The sequence below is a fragment of the Amblyomma maculatum genome, chromosome 5 (genome assembly GCF_055883805.1).
Source record: "Amblyomma maculatum isolate TAMU_Amacu chromosome 5, ASM5588380v1, whole genome shotgun sequence".
In the NCBI taxonomy this organism is placed as follows: Eukaryota; Metazoa; Arthropoda; class Arachnida; order Ixodida; family Ixodidae; genus Amblyomma; species Amblyomma maculatum.
Genome location: NC_139348.1, coordinates 40,510,194 through 40,536,813, shown reverse-complemented (window position 1 = coordinate 40,536,813; position 26,620 = coordinate 40,510,194). Strand labels below are relative to the sequence as shown.

At 42.7% G+C, this 26,620-nt stretch overlaps 1 protein-coding gene across 1 annotated transcript in view; it reads left to right on the top strand.

Moving 5' to 3' along the window:
• LOC146188118 (uncharacterized) overlaps positions 1–26,620 on the top strand; it is a 39,959-nt gene that overhangs the window by 3,980 nt on the left and 9,359 nt on the right. Inside the window, exons 2-4 of the mRNA XM_084604994.1 lie at positions 4,296–4,676; positions 10,812–11,277; positions 23,203–23,502. Of these exons, the coding sequence (XP_084461120.1) occupies positions 4,296–4,676; positions 10,812–11,277; positions 23,203–23,502 (1,147 nt within the window). The remainder of the gene's footprint in view (positions 1–4,295; positions 4,677–10,811; positions 11,278–23,202; positions 23,503–26,620) is intronic.

The following is a 26,620-nucleotide window of genomic DNA, read 5'->3' as shown; positions in this document are numbered from 1 at the left end:
TTAGCTAAGGCATTCTTGAAATAAACAGTGGTCATTATAGTGCCAGTGATGCGCGAAGGCGATTCCACTCGTCGGATGTACGGGGCAAAAATGAATGAAAGTTGGTTTTTGTTCTGCAGAATAGCTAGTACTCCAATTTTGTGGGGATGAAATAAGCTCTTCGCGCTGGTGAGAATGATGAAAAATTTTATGAAAAAGACAGACAAAGACGAAGTGTTTTGCGACGAGACGCAAGGGATAACAGACCGAGGCTGGCTTTCATGCTGGATACGCTTGCTGTTTTGTTATAGTTGGAGAGGATAAACTGTACAGGAATATTTGGGCCATTTCCAGTGAGTGCATTAAGTTCTGCTGATAAGGATCCCATAATGATGCTGCATACTCTAGTTTAGATAATACGAAGGGGCTTTGCGAAAGTTATGACGAAGATATCCGAGTGTTTTGTTGGCGTTGTTAATAGCATGGGTAACATGAACAGTCCAGGTAAGGTTGCTAGTAATGTGAACACCGAGGTATTTATACGAGAATACTGAGTTTAGAAGCATGCCGTTAAGGTGATAGGAGGGCAAATTAGTAGTCACTTTACACACACGCATGAATTTGCACTTGTTAACATTGAGGTTCATTAGCCAAGATTTACACCAGGTTGAGATGGAATCGAGGTCAGATTGAAGAGTTAGTATGTCGCTTTCGCATTTTGTTTCCCTAAATATTACACAGTCGTCGACGAATAGGTGAATGTTAGATGAAATATGGGAAGGTAGGTCATTAATGAAAATAAGGAAAAGAAGCAGACCGAGTACAGAGCCTTGAGGAACACCGGAGTGAACCATACTCGGATCTGAGGTCATTAATTGAAACGAACTGTTGACGGTTAATAAGAAAAGCTTCAAGCCAGGTGAAGAATCTTTAAATTTCTGTAGTTTGTATAGTAGTGAGCTATGGCAGACTTTATCGAACGCTTTGGTGAAATCAATGAATACACAGTTGGCTAGTGAATTACGATCAAGAATGACTTGCAGCTTGTTGGTGAAAAATGCAAGTTGAGATTCGCAAGTTGAGGGAGAAAATTTCTAAATCCAAATCCTCTAAAATAAATTTCTCTTTTGCTGTTTGAGAAAGAATAAGATAAAATGATAACATAGCCAGCAGAAGGCAGAAAATGTTTATCTAAAAAGATTTGCTCAATGGAGCTGCTTACTCTGACCTTTACAAAAATTGCTTTGAGGTGTTCAGAAGCAACATGCACATGATAACAGGACTTTTGTCGGCGGTTTTATTCAAAGTGCACTGTTGCACTGTTCAACTTGATTAAAATAGATGCATGTTCTCATATGGATACTGGTATGCATGAATTAAGCTTCCTCTAGAACAGCAGGGCAGGCCAAAATTTGGCAGAGCAGTTTGTTTCTGGCGGGGGTATCCTGAACGGTGTGTACCACAAATATTCTCTCAGTGCTAACTTTTTTCTCAAGCCTTGACTCTTCAAAAATTTGGAGCTCGTGCCTGCCGTTCGTGCTGAAAAGCTGCGATATAAGAGCTCCTGCAACCAAGTTACCATTGAAATTTTTGCATTCCTATTTAATGCATTTTCTGACTTTAATGACCACAGTGACTGCACAAAGTAGCCTTCATTACCTTTATTTGCTTTCTAACTAAACTCACACAGGATTGCCAAACTATGATTGCCAAATTCACCTGGCAAATAAACAGCACTGTTTTTGTAGTGTTTGTGGTGCTTATTTTATTTTTTTTTGCTCTGATTCACTTTGCAGGGGAAACAAAAAAAAAGCCACGGAGAACAAGGTGCTGGAAATATCTTTCGAAACAACTGCTGCCGGTCTGAAAATCTCTAGTGCTGCTGGGTTGATAACTCGTACTAGTACTAATGCTTATCTAGTATTCACGGTGCCTTACGTCTGCACACAAAGTGTGGTGCATCAGAACCCGTTCTGTTGTGCCATCAGCACTGTCAGATCAGTGAAACATTGATTGATGGGTGCTGTTCAAGGTTCCTTTTCGGGAGTTTTGTGAGATTTACAGCAAACTTGTTGCATATGCAGCCAACTTTGCGATCATTTGCCAATGCAAAATGCAAATTGATATCTGTTCCCTCTTTCATCGTGACAGCATTTTCTTCAGTGTGTCACATTTCTTTGTTTTGATAAGATGAAATCTGCATGTGTAAAAAAAAATGATTTTTTTTTTTTTTTTGATGCAGGGGAAGACTCCACATTCTCTTTCAAGAATACAGGAGACTTGCAGATCATCAGTCACAATATTTTTGTGGTTGATGCAATGGACTCATTTTTAGAAAGCTTATGATAAATGGTTTTAAATATTGTGTACTGCTTTCTTGTGCATAATGGATGTGACATGATACTTTTTGCAGATCTGCTTTGATTGTGCTGGAGTGTTACACTTAGTGGACAACATAAGAGTATGGAGAATATGAGGCATAAAAAATTTTGTTCCATAAACCATTGGTTACCTGTGCTTTTGCTGCATCGTGATCATTTGCGCTGTACATGTAATTGGACGAAATTTGCGGAGCCCTCCGCTAAAGCATTCCTCGTAGCCCGAGTCGCCTTAAAACATTAAACCCTTTGAACTGAAACAAACTAAATCAAACCTTTGGTTTTTATAATATGTTGCTTTGAGTGTTCAGTGTGATTATATACCAATCTGCAGTTAAATTCTCTTCAATAGTTAATGACTTTTCTTGCATTTTACTTGCACTTGAAAGTTTGACGAAAACAGCTTTGAAAAAGCAGTAGGGCAATTTTTTCTTTCAGTTTTCTTAGGTACTCAAAGATGGGTTTTGACCTTTAATGAATGGTGTCCTACAAAGCTTGCAGTTTGCTTGTGTCCTGTAGCAACCACTAACAAGAAACTCTGTATATTGTAGGTTGTTGATTGGCATGAATTACTGACATTTATGGTGAATAATGTGGGTAGCTTGTGCTGATATTGCGTATAAGGCATATGTGGCTGTTTGTATCTAGGTAGGTTTTCTTCGAGACTGGGGAGCTCTCGGAATGCTCGTGTCCGCAGCCGTTTTGACAGTGGCACCGAACAGTTGGCAACTGTGACTGGTTTTGTACACTGTTGCCAACTGTTCGGTGCTGAAACGGAGATGAGTGAGCATATTGTGATGTGGTGTTCGAGCCTGACATTATCACATTCAGAGGGAGCCGCATTTCAGCAGGTGCTCTGCTTTCCTGTAACAAGATGCGCGACTGCAGGCACTGACGGCGGTCTTGGGGGTTGTGGTGCTAGCAGCATTAGCTGCCCTCGTTGTACAGGCTGCCAAACAGAGGCTTTCTGAATGTTGAACCGCTATGTGCAAACTGTAGGGGCAGACACTAATATAGTTGACTCTTTCGTGTGCACGTTTTTGCATACTTGTCTGGATGTGAGTGTGTATGGTGTTTCTTTTTGGCTGCACAACTGATGTCTGTTGACCTGCTACAAAGAGACTAGCCCATAGAGCATCACCATTCACCTTCCTACGTAGAGTAAAGAAGTGTTTTTGCGTTCACTTTTCTCGTTATATTTTTGCTGGAGCATGGATGCTCTTGTTTGTGTTCTGTCTTATATTCATTACATTCATAATTGATGATAGTAATAAGTGTAACCCAACTTTTTAGTTATGGATTGTTTTGTTTGATTGTAAAACTTAAAAAATACAGCTTCTCTATGGCTCCCTTAGAGCTGCCCACTCTGTTGACTTCATGTTGGGTCAGGGCAGAAACGAATGCCATGCTAATGACTTGTTTTAGTCTTGAAGGCAGAGCAGGATGAACGTGATTGAGCACATGGGCTATGTTTCTAGGCTGCTGTGATTTGCATAGCTATGAATTTTGTCTACCTGAGGTTTTCAAGGAGCTGTTATCCAAAAGACATATCCCTGCATATGCCTTATGAGATCTGTACTAGACAGGAGCACCATTAATATTAGTTCACTACTTTGAAATTCCTAGCTCTTCTGCCACAAAGCCATTGATGGTGTATGGACATAAGCTGGTGTTGTTTCTGCTAGGTTTCTTTTTTTCAGTATCTTCATGTTTCTGTTGATCATCATGAGTCATCTGTAAGGTGCAGTACGGTTGGTGCTGAAATTTGAGCTTTTCTAGTTTTGCTTTCAGGTGCGTGGAAACATATGTCTTACAGAACAGAGCCCTCTTTATGCTTCACTTGCTGAATCCAACATTATTCCTGCTGCTCAACTGTTGTATAACAGTGCCTTCCATGCTCGCTGTATTTTGTCCCTAGCTACAAGTCCTAACACGTGAATTCCTCTGTTTTATGCAAACTCTTCCGACTTTACAATGCAGACGTGGTGCCACCTGAACGAAATGCGGACCGTACAAGCCAGCACTCGAGTCGCTACGTGACAACTGTTGCTACCATCAAGGGAAAATACCAGACTAGAGATACCGGAGTGAAATCCCATGTGTGCGACCACTGTGGCAAGGGCTTCGTGTGGAGAACTGCACTGCTCAGGCATCTTCGCAACCACACCGGATACAGACCACACTCCTGTGACTACTGTGGCAAGACCTTTGCACGAAAGGATGTTCTCACGGAGCACATCCGTACCCACACAGGCGAGACGAGAGGCCATTCGATTGTCAGCTCTGCCCCATGGCTTTTACACAACTCCAACTACTTGTGAACCACACTCGTTGTATACACAAGAGTGAAAAACCATTATAGTGCAACTTGTGCTCAGTAAGGTTCACAAAATCTTGCAGTTTGAAGCTCCACAGGGAGCAGAAGCACAAAGGGAAAACTGCAGAATGAAGTCCTGAAAATATTTGCCAATAAGTGTTTGCTAGACATTTGGTTCTCAAAATTTATATATGTAGCATTTGTCAATAAGTGTAGAAAAACTTGTGGTCAAGCTGATTGCTGGATAGTTGTAGAAAATAGCAGTTTTTTTAAGCGTCGGCTTTTTGTGGCTGATGTGGCACTAGCGAATTTGCTGTCTTAAGACTCACGCTTGTCCTGTAATGAGGTGTACTTCTTGATGAGTTTGGATTCCATCTTCTCTTGCATACAATAGAAAGAAACGCACAGGAGTCCTCGGAAGATATTTGTGCATGTGAGACAGTTTACGCATTATCAACCGTTCTGCCCCTTTTCCTTGCATTGTCTGCCTCAGAGCTCCTGCAAGTTCCTGAGAACTTGTCCTAGTATACTTGTGAGGTGACTGTATGATGGAAGATTAAGGCAGCATATAACACCTTTGTCATGCACCAAATTGAATAAACTTTGTTAAAAAATGATAGTGACATAGTTGCAGTCCTTCACTGTCTATTTTGTAAATGTGGGAAGACGTTCATTGCATGCCGGCATTGAGTACAAGAAATAATAATCATAAATAATGCTTGTTTTATAGCGTGTGTAAGCAGTGGTTGAGAAAGAGCAAAATTAGCAAATGCAAAATGCATATAGCAATGCCCATTTGTTGGCAATTATGGTAACAGCCCCGAATCTGGTGATTTGATTAGATTCTCTGACAGATCTTGTACATCAATGGCTAGGCACTTCAGCATTCGACATACAAGGAAAACATGTAATGCTGCATTAAAGCAACCAATAATGCCAGATTTTGTTTCATTACATTTGTTTCCTGTCTTGGAATAAAAAGCTCTTACTTGTGGCAAAACATACTATCACAAGAGTTTTCATTAACATTTTCGAAACGAGCAAGTGACTCATATGAAATATTGTCGTTCTTGCATTTTATATATAAAATAACAGCTAAAGTGTTATGCTGCATTTCAGCAAAGCTCTGTAGCACATTGTTTCATACCCTACATAGTTTTAATGATGAAAGAATATTGTGGAGGTAAGCCAGATTGCAAGCCAGATCTGCACATTCCTGAGCCATGCCTGATATCTTTGCTTTTGCATTGGCGTCCCGAGAAGGTGGTGGGAGTGTAGCTTGACAGAAAGGAGTGCACTTAATGGAAGCATGGTGTGTTATATGTCGTATCTTTTTACCCCTCACATGTTTTCTGAGGATGGGCCTTGGCCCTGGACGATTTGAAAGTGTTGAGCTAACAATATATGAATGCAAGGTCTTTTCATCTGATGCCTTACGAAGGTGCAAGCTCCTCAGTAGCAGTGTCCAAACTATTGACAATTGAGCCACTCTCGCTTAAAAAAGCTTTTACAGTAAACTCTTGTCAATTCGGGCTTCACTGGATCACAAAAATTTTCAAATTACCCGAAAGTTTGTGTTATCGAATGGGCCTGAAAAAACTGCTGAATACCGGTACATCGCAGTAACTTTCTCTAATGAACACCTTTGTCTTGTTTGGGTGCATTTAAGATGAAAATCAAGTAAGAATGACAGTTCTCTCTGGTTTAGTCAAGTGTATTGCTTAGCACATACTGCTTGAAATGTTGAAGAAAAATTGCTTCAAATCACAAAGGCCTGCGCCAATTCTTTTCCCTGCATGTCGCAGTAGCAGTGATGCTTCTTCACAAAAGAGTCTCATTGTGTTTTGAGGATGCCTTTGCCGCACAGACCACGTGGTGAAGCAGACAGTGTGGTGAATTATGCATGTCCTTTGTCCAGTTTCGGAATAGTGGGAGCAGTAATGTGTGCAAGATATATATGTAGGCATTAGAACAGCATGACATCATCAAAATTAGAAATAAAAAAGAACAGTGACTGGCCAAGCAGCGTCCAAAACTGTGCATCTGTCTGATGCATGTGTACAATCGCAGCCGTGGGATGAGGTAAAATTAAAGGACGCAGAACTGGAACTGTCTGACTGAGCTATATTTTAAAAATTGAAAAACTGCCGATCATTGTAGCGCCTGCCATAGCACATGTGAAGATCGTGTACACCGATCTTGCTTGTAAATGAGGTTCTGGGAGGCCTATTTTGTTGAACAATTCCCGAAGTAACGAGCGTCTGGCGCCACAGTTTTTATTTATTTATCTATGCATACTGCAGCCCCTGCTGGGGCTATTGCTGGAGTGGGGTTAAGCAAAATACATACTAAAATTGCAAGCTACAAAAAAAAACTTATCACGTTTACACACAGTGGATATAACATGGGGGAGACACTGTAAAAATGAATAAGAAAATCACCCGATACACAATTAACACTACAAAAAAAAAAATGTAAAAAAAAAAGAAGAATCATGGCATTGATGGCTGATAAGAATGTGCACAAACGAAGAGACCGCGTTTTGGCAGGAATTGAGTATAAAGATAATAATAATTGGTTCACAGGAACGGAAAGGTGCAGTATCTGTTACACTTGCTCCGTGGACACCTGAGCCCCGCCATAAGAGAAGGGAGGAAGATGGCAGTGAAAGTGGAAAGAGAGAAAGGGGAGCCATAGTGGAGGGCTATGGAGTAATTTCGACCTCCTCGGGATCTTTAACGTGCGCTGACATCGCACAGTACACGGACGCCTCTTCGTTTCGCCTCCATCGAAACGCAGCCGCTGTGGTTGGGTTCGAACCCGGGAACTCGGCACAATAGTCGGGCGTCTTACCACTGCACTACCCCGGCCACCCCGACGGGGGTCAGGAATTCCAATTTTCAAACATAGCTTTACCCCCGGGCCATTGAGCAGGAATTGAGTTCCAATGTTCAATATTCCGGGGGAAAAGCTGTTTGAAAATATCAGTATGGGCAAAGTGTGGCTTGAAATTAAGGCTGTGATGACTCCTGGTCATGATATCTTTTCGGAAAATTAATTTGATTTGATATTGTTATGAAGTGGCAAGCCAACGAAAGGAGACAGAACGAGATCGATGGCGATGGTAGATGATGTTTAATGAAAGATGGCGGACCTAGCACGAGTGCCCGCTTCTTCCTTGCCCGTAACACTACCTGGGCCACTGAGGGTGGATGAAGAAGTCAAAATTGATCAGATTTATGACATGACGACGATCTTGTGTGGTTCGGTAAAGACAGAAGAGAAAGAAGGTAACAACTTGTCACCATGATGACCGATGAAGCCTGGCCGTGGAAGTATTCGCTGCACCGATCGCCAGGATTTGACGGCTGGGTCCCAGGCATGCATCAAATGGCACAGGTAGGGGCAATGTCTTTTGCAGGCCACGAGAAGGGAGACTTTTGCAGGCCACAGTTCGACTCAAACAGAGCTGTTTGTTTTAAGGAAGTTGTCAGGAATGGCGTGTTCCCCAAGTATTCTCTCAGTTATGATTTGTTGTTGGCAGTCTTGACTCCTTGAAAATATGGAGCATGTGCCTGCTGTTTATGGTCAAACGCTGCGATAACGGCTCCTGCAACCAACTTGCCTTTGAACCCTTTTGCTGCCCTACTTGATCAATTTTCTTACTTTGATGACCACAGCGACTGCACAAAGTAGCCTTCATTACCCTTTGTTTGCCTTCTGACTAAACTCGCACAGGATCGCCAGACTATGATTGCCAAATTCACTTGGATAAACAGCACTGTCTTTGTAGCATTTGTGGTGCATATTTTCTAATTTCTTTTGTGCTCTAATTCACTTTGCAGGAGAATAAGAGAAGCCACGGAGAACAAGGTGCTGGAAATATCTTTCAAAACAACTGTTGCCAGTCTGCAAATCTCTAATGCTGCTGGGTTGATAACTCTTACTAGTACTAATGCTTATTTTGTATTCTCAGTGCCTTACATCTGCACACAAAGTTGCTGCATCAAAACCCATTCTGTTGTGCCATCAGCATAGTCAGATCAGTGAAACATTGATTGATGGGTGCTGTTCAAGGTTCCTTTTCGGGAGTTTTGTGAGATTTACAGCAAACTTGTTGCATATGCAGCCAACTTTGCGATCATTTGCCAATGGAAAATGCAAATTGATATCTGTTCCCTCTTTCATTGTGACAGCATTTTCTTCAGTGTGCCACATTTCTTTGTGTTGATAAGATGACATCTGCATCTGTAAAAAAAATGATTTTTTTTTTTTTTTTTTGGTGCAGGGGAAGACTCCACATTCTCTTTCAAGAATACAGGAGACTTGCAGATCATCAGTCACAATATTTTTGTGGTTGATGCAATGGACTCATTTTTAGAAAGCTTATGATAAGTGATTTTAAATATTGTGTACTTCTTTCTTGTGCATAATGGATGTGACATGATACTTTTTGCAGACCTGCTTCGACTGTGCTGAATTGTTACACTTAGTGGACAACATAAGAGTATGGAGAATATGAGGCATAAAACATACCCCCTTTAAAAGTGGGCTTATTGGAACTGATAGCATTGGTAGCCTGTGCTTTTGCTACGTCATGATCCTTTAAATTTGTACCTCTTTTACAAACTGCTGTGGCTCAGTGCTTAGGGCTCTTCTGAACACAAGGATGCAAGATTGAATCTCAGCCATGGCAGTCTCTTTTCAGTGGAGGCAAAAAGCAAGGCACATGTGTGCTGTGTAGTGACGGTGCATGTTTAAGAGCCCTAGGTTGTGAGAATTTCTGGTCCCCTTCACTGTGGCATCTCTTATAGCCCGAGTAGCTTTGGGTCATTAAACTCTATTAATCAAACCGTCTTTGTTTTTTCTAATGCTCTGTGTTTGTGTATTGTGTTTATGTATCAAAATGCAATCAAACTTTTTTATCAGTGTTTTAATGATTTGTTTTTACCTTTTACTGGTGGTTGAAAGTTTCTGATGAAAGCAGTTTGGGAAAAGCAGTAGGGCAAATTTTTATTTCCATTCTCTCAGGTATTTGAAAATGGGCTGGTACCCATATTATATTAAATGGTGTCCTCCAAAGCTTGTAGCTTGCTTGTGTCTTGTTATACTCGCCAGAAAGAAACACATTGCATGCTGTAGGTTGTTTGGCATGAATTACTGAACAATTTGGGCAGCATTGCACTGACATTGCACAAACAATGTATTTGGTGTGTGTATGTTAGGTATCGGACTGATATCATTTACTCAGTTGCTAGTGACATTATTCTATATGGAGCAAAGTAGCGTTGTCCTCGCATTCACTTTATTTTCCATGAAGCTGCTGTGTACATCTGCAAATTCTCTTTTTATTCATTAAGACCACAGCCGGAGATTGGAATATTGACTCCAACTCAACGTTTTGAGTTATGGAATGCTTTGTATTATTGTGGCATTGTCTTATCAAGCAGATAGCTTTTCTAAGGTTCCTCTAGAGCTACCCACTCTGTTGAGTTCTCCAAATTTTTATCAGGGCAGAAGCAAATGCTATGTTAATGACGTTTTTTTGTGTGTTGAAGGCAGAGAATGATGAACTTGATTGAACACTTGGACTATATGTATGTGGGCGGCTGTGATTTGCATTGGAAATAATTTAGCTTGCCTGCATTTCTCATCAGCTGTTCTACAAACATATATCCCAGTGTGCACTGTATGAAATAGGAGCGTAGTTAACATTAGTATTAACGTTGGAAATTATAGATCACTAACAGTAATTTGTTCTCTAAAAGCTTTTCTTTAACTTGGCAAATTCACAAGGTCTCTATCATGAAGCCATTGATGGTGCAACTGCATTAGCTAAACCTGATGTTGTCAATGCTAGTGCTAGCTTAATATAAAATAATGTATTTAATTTGTTTTGGTAATTATGAATCATCGACTAAATGAAATGTCACTTTCAAGGTTATGGAAAATTTCAAATAGGAAAATTTTGTTTCACCGTTCTCTTTTTGCTCAAGCATCTGAATCCTACTATATACACTGCAAGAACTGTTGTATAAGAGTGTCAGCCGGCCACCTTCACCATATTTAGGCGATAGCAATGAGTGAGCTGTGACGCATAGGTTTGACTATCTCATAGAAATTGTTTTGTCTTTCAGGCCAGACTCCTACGCATTGTGAGGATCAATCAGACTTGCATGGTGGAAGCCAGCATGTGATTCACCCTGTGACAGCCGCTGGTTCCATCGAGAGAGAAGCCCAGGTCGAAGACACCGGCGAAGAACCCCATGTGTGCAGCCACTGTGGCAAGGGCTTCACGCAGAGATGCGGACTGCTCAGGCATCTTCGCAACCACACTGGGTACCGTCCGCACGCTTGTGACTACTGCAGCAGGACCTTCACACGAAAGGATCATTTGAGGGACCACATCCGTGTCCACACAGGCGAGAGGCCATTTCAGTGCCAGCTCTGCCCCATGGGTTTTGCCCTACATAGAAACCTTGCCAGGCATGTGCATATACACAAGGGTGAAAAGCCATTCCGCTGTGACTTGTGCCCAAAAGTGTTTAGGGGCACGTATGATTTAAGGCATCACAAATATGTAAAGCACGGAGTGAAAAAATGAATGAAGGTGTGGTACCCTTGGCTGTATGCATGTGTTTGCTTGCCATCCTTTGCTTGACTCTGTCAGCTAGAAGCATGTCACCTAGCTTACTCTTTTGCAAGCTATCCTACGTCAGTGGTTACACATGCAAATTTGCCCAAATATGAACAGGTGGCTTATCTGAAACATATTTAATACATGTAGCGAAGGATCTTTCTTGCAGGACTTTTCTATACGTAATTTTCTTCATGCAATGCATAGGTCTATTAAGCTCATAAAGTTCCTTGATTTAAAATAAAACTATGGCACCTTAGAAGGACAAATATTTTACTGTTAATATTTCAAATTTGTGTGTTGTCTGCCTCATTAGTCTGTGCCCTTGGTGTTTATAGGAATAAAAGGTGGCCTTATTGTTCCTTGAGTTGATCAATGAGAGTGTGCTTGTGTTTGTCACATGGTTTAACAGTTAATTTATTAATGTCACTGCAGCTCTATTTGTTTCTTTGCATGGCACTTAAGCAAATGCCTGCTCATTTAACATTGCCCTGTTGGTATTCTGGGATATATAGTACATATACTAGTTTTCACCCGACATGGAAATCTTGCGAAGCACCTGCGTGTACACAAGGGTGAAAAATGATTCTATTGTGACTTGTGCCAAACAATGTTTACGGACATGGACCGCTTAAAATGCTACAAAGAACACCACCACATGAAGCTGCCCTTTGACATTATGTGTGTGCTAGCCAATGTGACATCAGCTGACAGCAGCAGGCTGGCTATACTCGGGGACAATTTTTTTTTGGCTATCTGACCAATGATTAGCAAGAAGAGGAAGATGGGCCATACTGAGGGGGCTAACTCGGCGCTAGCGAACCTGCATCATCTCTTCAACTTGCCTCTTTGCCCTTCACCACTCCTACTCAAGCAAAGAACAACCCTCTTTCCACAGCACAGGGACAGTGGCTGTCTTCTTTTTCCTGCCTATCCCTGGTCACATTGCCACAAAAGGGTGACCTTGAATGTGGCTAGCATAAGATAAAGCTTGCTTGCTACCCTGTGTCAGGTTACACATACAAGTTTTCATGTAATAACACGTTTCGCCCACAACAGTGGTGTAGTCGATAAGGTGTTCGACAGCTGTGGCCAAGGATGCAGAATTGAATGCCAACCACGGTAGCCACTTTTCAATAAAGGAAGAAAGCTAGGCGTCCATGTGCTGTGCGATGTCAGTGCACTTTAAAGAACTCTGGGTGGATGAAATTTTCGGATCCCTCTACTACGGCATCTCACATCCTTTGTCGCTTTGGGACGTTAAATTCCATAAACCACACCTAAAATGTTCCTTATGTGTCAAATGCTTTCATATTGTGAAGGTATCTTGTGCAGTTTTTCTTAATGACTTTTTCTTTCATATTTTATACAAAGCACAGGTCTGCTAAGCTTCTAAATATATTTGAAAGGAAATAAAATTATGGCACATCTAGGTGGCATTGAACCCCATTTCAGCAAGGATTTCACCAGTAATGCTTAAAGCTTGCATAATCACCATATGTGTGTGTGGGTGTGCGGTATTTTTTTGGATTTCTACCAAAGAGGTCAATGCAGGCCTATGGAAGGGGGACATATAAAACGAGATTATTGAACGCGTTACGGAAAGGTAATGACTATGATGTGATAGCATAGGCTACCAGCCCACATATAAGGCCCTGCTTTAACCAAGGCATATGAACGTGCAAGCACGGTCTAGGGTTAACGTGAATGCAGTGGCCCTGGCAAGCTGATTCTGATGTCACCCTCCCGTATGAAAGGATAGGTTTGAGTTGGCAGCGGCCTGCCAAATGTAATTTCAGGCAACTATATACGTCTAATTAATGCTCGGCCATGTCGGCAGCCAGCTACCACCTGCCAAGCGCCATGCTAATAATTTTTCGCTCACAAAGACAGCATTGTTGTGCTGGATTTTTGGGGAATGGGGTTTTTAAGGCTGCTTCGTTAATATGCTGCGGGCATAAGGCCTCGGGAGCGAAGGAACTGGGCAGCCGGCTCAGATCTAGGCCGAAGCCAAACAGCCAGCCGTGGCTCCATGCGCCATTGCCAGACGCGGTCATTATTGTTTGCTTTGAGCGGCCGTGCTCTTTGCGGAGCCAATGGAAGGCTCTAAAATGCCATTTAATCGCTGGCCCTTAGTTCCCAGCAGCTGAGGTGCAACATACCAAGGTGGTAGTCAGACCTGTGGTGCAGCAGAGGGTGTTAAAATATCTGGCTCTGGAAGGCTTCCATAGGAAACAACCTGGGAATGTTTAATTCTGTAGGCTCATCCAGTGAGGATAGTCTAGCAGTGCTATTTGAGGAGTTAGGTGGTATTGAATGTGCAGTCATAGGGCTTAGTGAGGTTAGCACAGATGAAGCATAGGCAGTGCTAAAGAGCGCTTATATGATGCTATCACTGCTTACCATACAGGTGAGAACTGGGCACGGTATCATTTTTTTCGCTATTGATATACCTGGCAGCGTTGAGGAATTTTATAGCAATAATGAAAGGGTGCTTATTTCGGAGTACTGGGTGAGGACGAAAATGTCTTGAATGTGCTTGTCTCTTTCCAAAAACCATTCTGGACTTCTGTAAGGTACCATTCTGCCTTGGCCCAGCCACTCATTAATCACTTGCATGAAGAGATAGTAACTTTATTTATTCTGAGCAGGTAAACGTCAGTACTTCCACCCTGATGTTGCACTTAGGGATGAACATCTCATCCCTTTGCCAATATCTTCAGGAATATCAGCTGCATTGCGGATGTCTATGAATATGGTGGCAGTATGGGCTCTTGACTTCAGACTGAACTCAGAACACCATTAATTACAGTGGCCTTAAGCTTGTGCAGGTGGTCGATGGCAGAGTCAATTGAGTGCATGCGGTGAGGCTTCGGTTCCATTGTCTCGCAGAATCAGGTTCCGGTGAGCTCTTACTGCCGGAGTTCCTCCGAGTCCACTGATGTGCAATTCCTTGATAGTCACATCCGTTTCTGCCATATCATACGTGGTCAGGACATACATATATCTTTCAGGCCAGACACGGGCTATCCAGTTTTTATGTTGGTTATCGGTGCTACTCCACGTAAAGAACATGCCGCATCGGTCGACCTTGATATAAAGAACTTGTAGCGCCTACTGTCTCTTATTTAGTGCTGAATTACTGGAAATTTGGCAACACCTTGCAAGTTTCAGGGCGATAAAACACGAACTGATGTGAGAGAAACGTCTGCAATGGCAAAGGTGATTGCAGTTGACTTAACGTGCCGCGTTTCAGTGCTGATCCCATATCTACATGGCAAACACAGCAGTCTCCGCTTTTTGGAACATGGCACTACAATAGTTCATGCTTAAAAAAAGCAAAAAATAACAGGGTAAAGAAAAAAGACACGAGGTGAGCAGTGTGCGTTCATTGCTGCTATGTGGTTGCTAGCAGGCTCTCTCACATCGGAAGCGGGAACAACGGAGCGCGGCGGCGACGCTGGTCGAGGTGTCAGCTTTCTGGGCAATAGTGGTGAGCGAGCGGGAATATGCTTGATGGCACAGGTGCTTCCTTACTGAGCGGCGGAACGAACGCACGCACTCTCTCCCAGATGGATTCCTCCTCCTGCACCACCTGCCAGTTCCTCGTAAACGTGTCGCACAAGTCGCTGCGGCAGTGGACATTGCCCCCACAGTCGTGCCGCGCCCTCAGCGCGATCGCGATACATTTCACTGCTTCTATAACCTCAGATAATTCTGATTTACTGTAAACAGTCTCAGGGTGGTTTCCCTTACAATCAGTTCTTCATCTGATTTTCGTACTGCATTGACCTCTTGAGTTCTCACGCGAAAACTGCATATAACAAAAACCTGGATGTAACGACAATATTTCGTTATAACCAGGTTTAACTGTATATACAGGAATGCCAGAGGACGGGTTACCGTCGTCAGGTGGGAAGGAAACTTGGCACCCGAAAGTGCCGTGCCCCAGATTCGTACAAGCAACCGACTCATCAGTCCCCACCCACCACTACCACGACGTCTCGGACCTCGCTTCTGAGTCTGCTGGACTGCCTCGCTTTCCTTTTCCCGCTGTCAGTAGCGTCTCCCTTTCTAAAGCCATAGCCTCTCCCCACTGCTCGGAGCCACAGACGACAGCCTTTCCGCAAGTAAAGTGCCCACGACTCGAGCGGTGGCTACCGTCGTCTTGGTTGTCTTCACCCTCAACGATTCAGGCTTAAAAATCGGCCATCTCCATATCTCTTGAAACCACCCATATGTAGCGGCCTGAAACCTGAAACCTCACTTCTAGGTAGAAAATGCACGCCGACGCATGCCAAAGGGTTGGCAGGGTGTCATAATCAGTTGTTTTGATGCATGATCCCGTTCTCTCAACGGTAGGGTCCTCTGAGCAGCGGCACGTGGCGACAGTTAGGCAAAATATTGTAAAAATGAATAAGAGCGCATTTAAAGCCTGCGATACTCGTTGCTTCTGTGGCGCAATGGACTGACACTACAGTCGAACCTGGATATATTGAATTTTGGTTATATCGAACTCACGGAACATCCCCTCTAAAATCCCATGTAAAAGTATAGGAAAGCTGCGTCATATATCGCACGCAGTTTCACCTGTCGTTCAATATATCGAACTCCGCATAACGCACTGGAAAGTGTGCCTTCCCCAAAGACGATCGCATCACCCTCAGCCGTTTGCCGCGTGACGTTTTCAATCCACGCGCGGAAGGAATAAGAGGGGACAGTTCGGCGACGGCTGGTCCAGGGCAGCGCCGCGCCCATTCCCCTAAGGCGCGCGCATCTGCGTTTATCGTTTCCGGAATGCCAGAGAACCGGTGGGAACGAGAGGGGAAAAACGCGATAGAGCGAAGCGCAAGGGTGTGCCCATTCTTTTGCCGAGCTATCTCTCTCCTTCCTCTCTCCCGGCCTTCGTTCGCAGTAGCACGCGCTATGCATGCGCCGAGTCAGCTCAGCCCGTTTTCAGACAGAACGTTGGACGCTTTCTCCAGCGTGTGTTGCGAACCCTCTGCGCGCGGCGGCTGACGTGACTATGGTGCCTGCGGACGTTAAGAAGCGGCAGATCTCTCTCTCTCTCTCTCTTTTTTTTTTTTTTTGCGAGAGTCATTGTGCTGTATGCGCGGCGTAGTGTAAGATATGGTGGCTGCAGACGCTAAGAAGCGGCAGGTTTTTTTTTTGTTTTGTTTTTGCGGGAGTCGTTTATCCAAGTGCATGCATGAATTAAAGAAAGCACGCGGTCAGCTGCGATCATGACACTGGCTTTTAGCATTTTGCGCTTCAAACAGCATTTAGCTATCACGCTTTCCAATGATTTTGTGGCAGTGGACTACGGTGATAAATCAAACCAGGCTTGTGCACTCAAGCCATCACGGGCTCTCTGCCAAGTTCGCTCTCCGCCACCGCAGGGGCTAACAAAAGATAAACACGCTGTGTGACGTTATCGCTGCGCAGCATCTTGGCACGCTGCCAAGAAGTGAGCTGTGGCTGAGACAATCGAAACGGAGTGGCGCGCGCCATGACATGCAAGCGAAAACACTCGCGATTTCTGCCGCGGCGACACAGAAACCTTGTTTTGAGCTGCCGCGGTGGCTCGAGCGACGAGAGAGATGCAGTTCCAACAAGTTGGAAATTTTTCGCTCAGTTGCTGCCGCTCGTCGCTGAGATTGCTCAATCGCTTGCATGTGAGTGAGCTGGCCTTAACGCTTTTTTTTTTTTTTCAAATTTTCGGGTTCAAAAGTGGATGGTGGGTTCATTATGGGAGTGAATTGAGTACGCGACAAATACGATATCGTTTTTTCACATTGTAATTGTGCCGTCACAAGCCGATTTCTTTATATCGAATTATCTATATATCGAACTATTTCGCGATCCCCTTCGAGTTCGATATATCCGGGTTTGACTGTACTTACCTGAGAGCAGATAAAACATCTGTTCGAATCCTGTAAGTGCAGCATTTTTCTGAAATTTTTTTAAATCCCAATGTTAAATTAAGCTACCAAGATCTTTCCTGGGGGTGTTCTCCTTTAGGTTGCATTATGTGATATTTTTAATTCTTAATAGCCTCAAAGCCAGCCGTGAACAGAGCCACGAGGTGATGACATGACAACGGTAACACTATTCAGTTACCCTCACCATAATCATTTCCTGCCTTCAGTGAGTGTATATCTTCTTTAGGTTGTGTTCAGAGACACCTCTCGGTAACATATCGCCGTTTAACTCGCTGAGAGGCAACCAGTGAGGAGAAAAGTTGCGGGACCCTGCCGTTAAGGAAACAGAATTACGCAGTTTTGATTTAGCGTTTTAGCAGTTTTAGACGCAAAATTCCTATCCTAACTGTACGGCAATTTTTCCGGTGCCTAGAAGACACCATAGTAGTTTTAAATTTGTTATGCAGTTTGTACAGAGGAAAAAAAACTATGAATCCACCCACGTGATGAAACAAGAACCATTAGGAAGCAAGTAGCATCGTGGATTGGATTAACAAAAATAAACTAGGAGAACTCATGCATCAACTTCAAGAACAGGAGATGGATGACAGCTTCTACTATGTGAACGGCGCAGACTATTCATGGGCATTGGTTCCACTTCCAGTCACATCAAGCTAGTTTCCAACTTTTCCTGCTCTTGCTTGCCTTACTCATTTATGTATTGGTGCTCATAACACGAAGCTGGACCCTGCAAATGACAACTATTGGCATCCTGAAAACTTTGCCTGCATTTGTACGCACTTGCTGAGCCCATTGTCATTGTGGTATTTCTTTGCGATGTTCCAGTAACTGCTCAACTTTTCACTTCTATCTACAGGCCAGCGCATGCATGTGTGTGGGAAAATAAATGTGATCAGCTTTTAGCTGTGGTGACTCATAACCGTGAAAATTATTTACAGCTTTCTGTATGCATATGTAAAGTTGTAACTTCGCTATGACACAGTCACTAATGAGGTTTATTATCCAGATTTCAGTTTTGAGAATGTGAATACAGTGCGCATACAAATGCAATGAGATGCTTTTATTCACTGATGTGTCCTATTCTTTTTTCTCGTGCATTCATTTGATAATGTTGATTATTAGGGTCGCATAACGTGTCCAAATTCTTACTTTTTGCTAGTTTGAAGGCTTGTGGCGTGAGATGAGTTGCAGTATCCGTGCAGTTTCATCAGAACTGTCCTTGACTGAAAGGCCGATAGTGCTTGGTGTGTAGATTGATCTGCCGGTTTTATTCAAATGTTTACGGTACTATGTTTTGGGCTCGGGAAGTAATTGAAATATTTTTACTGCACTTCGTTTGACTCAGTTGTGAACTGGACAGTGTAGAGAAGGATGGAGTTTCCCAAGCAAGGAGGAAGATGGGAACTTTGATTGGTATACGGAAGGAGCTAAAGCACTGCAATACTATAATTCTACTGCGGGGTTTCATTAATTTCTGCTGCAAGCCTGCAGCGGCACATCCAGCAGTTCAACTGCAGCATCGGCACCAGCTAGTGCAATAACAGTTTCTGCAACCAGCTTGCCACTGAATGTTTGGCTGTATTCAGCAATGACTTTTCCAAATTTAATGAGCACTGTGACTGCACAAAATAGTCTGTGTTTCCCTTTAACTGGTTTTTATATTTACATTGGATTGCTAGATTGGGATCGTCGAATGCACCTGGCAGATAAGCAGCACATGCGCTTTGTACGCAACACTTTAACTTCTAAATCAACGGCCCATCTCGTTCCATGTTCATTATGAACAAGGCACCCGTAACGGTGCCGAAACGTCAATGCGTTTATGTTTTGTATGTTTTTGTTTTTCCTCTGCTACTTTGGCAAGTGCTGTTTTCTTCAATAGGCTGAATTTCCCTCGCCGGACGGGTTTACGTCTGATCCTCGACTCAGCACTGCTTTTGTAGCGTTTCTGGTGCTTATTTTGTTTCGCCCTGATTCGCTTTGCAGGGGGAGAATCCACGGAGAACGAGGTGCTGGAAATATCTTTCGAAGCAACTGTTCTCAGCCTGCAAACCTAGTGCTGCCTGGTTGTTAACACATACTAGTACTATTGCTTATCCACTATTCTCAGTGCCTTACGTCTTCACACAAACTGTGGTGCTCCAGAACCCGTTCTTTTGTGCCGTCAGCCCTGTCAAATCAATGAAACATTGATTGACATGTGCTTTAAAAGGTTTCATGTCTGCAGTTTTGTGACAGAATACAAAAAATAGCATGTGTGTGCAGTCAACTTTGCGATTATTTGCTAATGCAAATTGATATCTGTTCCCTCCTTGATCATGATAGCATTGTCTTCAGTGTGCCACATTTCTTTGTTTTGACATCCATACCTAAAAAATATACTTTTTTGTTTGTGCTGGGGAAGGCACCATGTTCCCTACCAAGATTATGGAAGACTTGGCAGGTGATCAGTCCGAGTATTTTTGTGGTTGATGCACTGGACTCATCTTTAGAAAGCTTACGAGGAGTGATTTTAAACATTATGTACTGCTTTCTTATACATAATGGATGTGACATGTTGCTCTTTGTAAATCTGCAACCATTGTGCTAGAGTGTTACACTTTGTGGACAGCATAAGAGCGTACAGAATACGAGACATAAAATATGTCTTCCACAAACCATTCGTTACCTGCGCTTTTGCTGCATCATGATCCTTTACATTGTACGAAATTTATGGCGCCCTCTACTACGGCATCCCTCGTAGCCTTAGTCACTTTGGGACATTAAACCCTATAATCAAAAACAAACTAAATCAAACCTTTGGTATTTCTAATATGCTGCTTGAGCGCTCATTGTGGTTACATACCAATCTGCAGTTCATTTCCTTTTAATAATTACTTAAATGATTTTTTTTTGCATTTACCTGCACTTGAAAGTTTCTGATGAAATTACTTGTGGAAAAGTAGTAGGACATATTTTTCTTTAAATTCTCTTAAGTACTTGAAGATGGATTTTCACCCATATCTTATTGAATGGCATTCTCCAAAACTTGTAGCTTGTTTGTTAGTGTAATATCATGATACACTCACACTCACATACACTGCGTACTTTGCATTTGCATTTGTGGTGAAGGATGTGGGTAGCATTGTGCTGATATTCTGTAAATGGCATATGTTGTGGTGTGTGTCTAGGTAGATTCTCTTTGAGGACAGGGAGCCCTCAGAATGCTGGTGCCCCACAGCCGTTTCAACAGTGCAGTGGTGTACACTCTGTGCCGACTGTTTGGCGCTGAAATGGAGATGAGGAGCGAGCACATTATGATGCAGTATTCGAGCCTGCAATAATCACGTCCAGAGGGAGCCAGATTTCAGCAGGCACTCTGCTTTCCTATAACAAGATGCATGCTCACACCCACTGACGGTGGCTTTGAGCACTCTGGTGTTAGCGGCACTAGCTGCCCTCGTTGTACTGGCCACCAAGTGGAGGCTTTCTGTATGGTGGACTGCTGTGCGCAAAATGTATGGCTGACACTGAGAGTTGAATCATTCATGTACAGCTTTTTGCCTACGTGCCTGGATGTGGTGGTGTGTGGTCTTTTTTTTTTTTTTTGGCCGGCACAACTGATGTCTCTCTGCCCGCTACAAAGAGACCAATCCATTTAGCACCATCATCATTATTTACTCCTTTATTAGGTTATTGATAACTGCTGGTGACATTCTTTTAAGTGCAGGGGTGGAAGTGCTACTCCAATTTCTCCATTCTGCTCCAAACTGCTTTCCCTGCTCCATCCTGCTCCAAAATGCAATATTTCTCTAAAACTGCTCCAGATTGGCTATTTTGATGTTCTATCAGATTCAGCAGAACACGGGAACAAAGTTATTGCACCGTGGCAAAGATATAACACATCTTGCACTGGGCTTAACACAAATTAAACTTTTGTAAGGAAGGTAGCATGGAGCATAATAAATATTTGTTCACAAGCAAATTTAGTATGAGCCACTGACGATTGGAAATAATTGTGAAAAAAAGAATGCACTGTGCATGTGACATAGCGCCTCCTCTCAGCCTTTTGAATCTCTGGTGGAGAGAAGAGAGATCAAGCGAAGCAGGTAGCACCAACTACTTTGAGCCGTTAGCTGACTGAAAAAACTGCACAAGTTATTCTAATGATTTTGCTGTGAAGACAAGCAGGTATTTCACCATTGAGCCTTTTTGTCAATGACAAGCTTGTCAGGCCCACAGCAGACGAAACCATACTTGAAGCATTATGGGTTGGTACGCCAAAGCTGTCAATCACTAGGGAGCGTCTCAATAGTGTTGGAAAGGCATACGGAGTCTGCAAGGAATGACGGACTGTTGGCAGGAGGCAATGAGGTACAAAAGCTGTAGGATGGAAAGGCTACCCTTCAATGCTATTTATCTATATCCCAAAGCTGCTCCAAAATGCTCAAGCCTGCTTCCACCCCTGTAGACCTCTGCCATATTTACAAATGGACAAGACTATCGAGGTCATGCTGCAGTTGTCTGCGATCCTACGGTAGACAAAAAGCACAGGAGTGGCACTGGTGCCAAGCTTGTCAAGGTGCATTATTGTGGTCTGAAGGCGCCTTTTTGGCAGACGAAATGTCTGTGTGCTCGGGAATTTATCAGCACAGGCATAGGGTCAAAATGGATTATGTAATACCTCATATCTGGGGGCTTTGAGGTGTATTCTAAATAAATAAAGTAAGGTAGACGTGCACAAGATAGGGAGCGGAAATGTCGTGCCCATTAATCTGAACTCCAAATTAGTATCGCTGCTAGAGCGCACCGAAGTGGTAGACTCAACATTTGAATCTATCAAGTCAAAATAGCTAAACTAGATGTTCAGTTATGAAGTGCACTTGCAAGTGTTACGTTTGCTGCTATGTTTTCCAAGTTGTTACTAAGGTCGGCCTGTGCTATTTATCTTTACATGCTTCGTCCATTTGTCTTGTCAGAGATGAGTGTGAAAATTGGAGATTTTGTATTTCAGAAAAAGAAAACTGCAATTATCAAAGGCGTGTTACTTTAGAAACATGCTCCAAAACAATTCAAATGCTTCAAAACTCTCATTTCGTTGCTCCAAAGCTGCTCCAAAATGGCCTTACTACTGCTCCAAAATGCTCAAGCCTGCTTCCACCCCTGTAAGTGGAGCAAAGAAGTGTCATTGCATTCACTTTTCTCGTTATGTTTTTGTCAGAGCATGGAAGCACTTGTTTATGACCGCCCACTCTGCTGACTTCCTCACATGAGGTCGGAGCAGAAGCAAATGGCACATTAGTGACATTGTTAGTCTTGAAAGCAGAGTAGGATTGATTTGGTCCTGCACATGGGCCATGCCTTTAGGCTGCAATGGTTTACATGGCCAAGATTTTTGTCTTCCTGGAATTTTCAAGCAGCTGTTCTCCAAAAGATATATCCCTCTGTACACCTTATAAGTTATTTGCTAAACAGGAGTGCCATTAATATTAGTGCACCACATTGAAAATCTTAGCTCACTAATAATTTGTCCTAATAAAGCTGTTTGGATTGGTCAATTTAGAAATTCTATGTGACTAAGCCGTTGATGGTGTAAGCACACACTTCAAAGCTGGTGTTCTTTCTGCTAGCTTTCTTTTTTAAACATCTTCACGTTCCTCTTCATCGTCATGACTTACACGTATGATTGATGCTGATACTTATAGGCATCTGTAGTTTTGCTTTCACATGCGTGGAAACCACTTCTTACACAACAGTGCTCTCTTTATGCTTCATCTGCTGAATCCAACATTAGATATGCTGCTCAGTTGTACAACATTGTCTTCTATGCTTGCTATATTTGGAGAGTAGCACAATTCCTAACACGTGGTTTCCTCTGTTTTATGCAGACTCTTCTGACTTTCCGAATGCAGGCGTGATCGTCACACATTGTAGGGCTAGTGTGCCGTTTGACCGAAATTTGCATCATAGGAGCCAGCACATGAGTTGCTGCGTGACAACTGTTGCTACCATCGAGGGAAAAGACCAGGCTCCGGACACTGTCGAGAAGAACCATGTGTGCGACCTTTGTGGCGAGGGCTTCATGTGGCGAACTGCACTGGTCAGGCATCTTCACAACCATACCGGATGCAGTCCACACTGTTGTGACTACTTTGGCAAGACCTTTACACGAAAGTGCCATCTCACAGAGCACATCTGTATCCACACAGGCGAGAGGCCGTTCGATTGTCAGCTCTGCCCCATGGCTCCAAGAGCTTATGAACCACACCCGTTTTGTGCAAAAGCGTGGAAAACCATTCTAATCAGAATTCTTTGAACTTTTATTTCATTACAATTTCGTGTGTGTTGGGGGTTACATGATACCAATGCCTTATCACATTTGGTGTCAGGAAATGTTCTGACGTTTGGTTTTGGTGATTGCAATCTGCATTAGAAATTGGGAGCTGTGCTGGGCCCTGCTATCCCAGTTCAGTTGTCAGCAACATCTGATTAATTCTCCTAATGTCCATCTATAGTTTTCGTGTCCTTCCAGAAAAAAAAATTATTCTCACACCTTTGGTTTCAATTGTATACTTCAGCGTTTCCTCGTGTGACAACAGTGCAGTAAAAGGGTTTTGTCGGCTATTGTGAGAAGAAATTTCTAGCCTTTCATGTCATATTTAAGTTCAGCCATGGGCATTCGAAATATGTGAGCAGAAACCAGAACCGTCCTTTTGGAAACAAACGCCCATGTTAAGCATGCACTGTCTCGTAAAAAACTTGTGTTCAAGCTCATTGTTGGATACCTAGGACAAGGCTGTTTCTTTTTGAGTGACTGCTTTTTGTGGCAGATGTGCCTATAGTGACTCTGCTTTCTTAACTTGTGCTCCTACCATAGGCTCACGCTTGCCCCATAATGAGGCGTGTTTTGCAGTCAGTTGCTATTCCATTTTTTCTAGTTTGTTTAAGTTGCTATTCCATTTTTTCTAGTTTGTTTATATCTAAAGTATTAAGCTGCCTGTCAGCAAAGCTATGTAACTGCACATTGTATTTCACCGCACATGAGCACATTGGTTTAATGACACAAGAACATTGTGGAGGCAAGCCAGATTGAAAGCTACTCAACATTCCTGACCCATACGTGACATCTTTGCTTTACATTGGCGTCCCTAGAAGGTGGGGGAGAGTCACTCGACAGAAAGCAGTTAATGCAAGTGTAGTGTATCACAGGACGAATCTTATTACCATTCAAGTATTTTTGAGGATGAGTCTTGGCCCAGGACAATTTGCAAGAGTTGAGGTAATGATGCATACATGCAAGGTCCTTTCATGTGATGCCTTGCGAAGGTGCAAGCTCCTCAGTAGCCGCATCCTAACTTTTAAATGGACTGTGAGGACCAGTTGATGTTTACTTTTATTGATAAACTAAAGCACTGCATTGACAATTAGGCCACTCTTGCGGCAAACGGAGCTTTTTATAAACTTTCACGAAAATGATGACCTGGTACCAGCGTGCCAGCACGAGACGCGAGCACCAGCTGTGCGAGACCAAACCTGCGAGATTTTTTTCCTAGGCTTAATCCTCATACGAGAGCTCCTCTGCAATAAAGCTTGTTACAAAATTAAAAAAAACTACTGAAAAATGAAGTACTGCAATTGCTGCCCAATTTGAATTTTAGTATCTCTCAAGTATGGTACATTGCCATTTTACACTAACGTGTTGCTGTCTGTCTTTCTCACTATAGACTTGCAGATTCCTGTAAGTCTGCAAAGCATTTCACAGCATCTTACGACCGTGCATTCCTTGTGATAGCGACTAAGTATGCACCAGACAAAGTGCATCCAGAGGGAGAAAATTTCTAAATTCAAATTCTCTGCCATAAATTTATTTGTTGTTTGAGAACGGTCAAAATAAAATAACATAGCCAGCAGAAGGCAGAAAACGTTTATCTAAAAAGATTTGCTCAATGGAGCTGTTTACTCTGTCCCTAAAAAAAAAAATTTCCTTTGAGGTGTTGGCTGTCAGAAGAAATGTGCACATGATAACAGGACTTTTTTGTTTTGTGCAGCTTTAGTCGAAGAGCACGGTTACGCTGTTCATCTTGATTAAAACAGATGCGTGTTCTCATATGGATTTTGGTATGCAGGTGGATGAATTGCATTGTTCATACCTGCATGAATTAAGCTTCCTCTAGAACAGCAGGGCAGGCCAAAATTTGGCAGAGCAGTTTGTTTCCGATGAGGGTATTCCGAAGGGCTTGTACCACAAATATTCTCTCAGTGCTGATTTTTTTCTCAACAGTCTTGACTCCTCGAAAATAGAGCCCGTGCCTGTCGTTTGTACTGAAAAGCTGCGATAACACCTCCTGCAACCAAGTTACCATTAAAATTTTTGTGTCCCTATTTAATGAATTTTATTTAATGAGCACAGTGACTGCACAAAGTAGCCTTCATTACCTTTATTTGCTTTCTAACTAAACTCACACAGAATTGCCAAACTATGATTGCCAAATTCACGTGGCACATAAACAGCACTGTCTTCGTATTGTTTGTGGTGCTTATTTTATTTTTTTTTGCTCTGATTCACTTTGCAGGGGAAATAAAAAAAGCCATGGAGAACTAAGTGCTGGAAATATCTTTCGAAACAACTGCTGCCAGTCTGCAAATCTCTAGTGCTGCTGGGTTGATAACTCGTACTAGTACTAATGCTTATCTGGTATTCATGGTGCCTTACGTCTGCACACAGTGTGGTGTATCAGAACCCGTTCTGTTGTGCAATCAGTACTGTCAGATCAATGAAACATTGATTGATGGGTGCTGTTCAAGGTTTCATTTCTTTCTGCAGTTTTGTGACAGAATACAAAAAAGAGCATGTGTGTGCAGTCAACTTTGCAATTATTTGCCAATGCAAATTGATATCTGTTCCCTCTTTCATCGTGACAGCATTGTCTTCATTGTGCCACATTTCTTTGTGTTGACATGAAATCTGCATCTCTAAAATGCCTTTTTTTATCTGTGCTGGGAAAGGCACCACATTCCCTGTGAAGAATACAGGACTTGCCAGATCATCAGTCGCAATATTTTTGTAGTCGATGCACTGGACTCATTTTTAGAAAGCTTTTAATAATGACCTTCATGATTTTTCCTGCATTTTACTTGCACTTGAAAGTTTGACGAAAGCAGTTTCGGATTAGCAGTAGGGCAATCTTTTTCTTTCAATTCTCTTAGGTACTTGAAGATGAACTTTGACCCATATCGCATTGAATGGTGTCCTCCAAAGCTGTAGCTTATTTCTGTCCTGTTACATTCATGAACAAGAAACACTGCATACTGTAGGTTGTTGTTTGACATGAATTACTGACATTTGTGGTGAATAATGTGGGTAGCTTGTGCTGATATTGCGTATAAG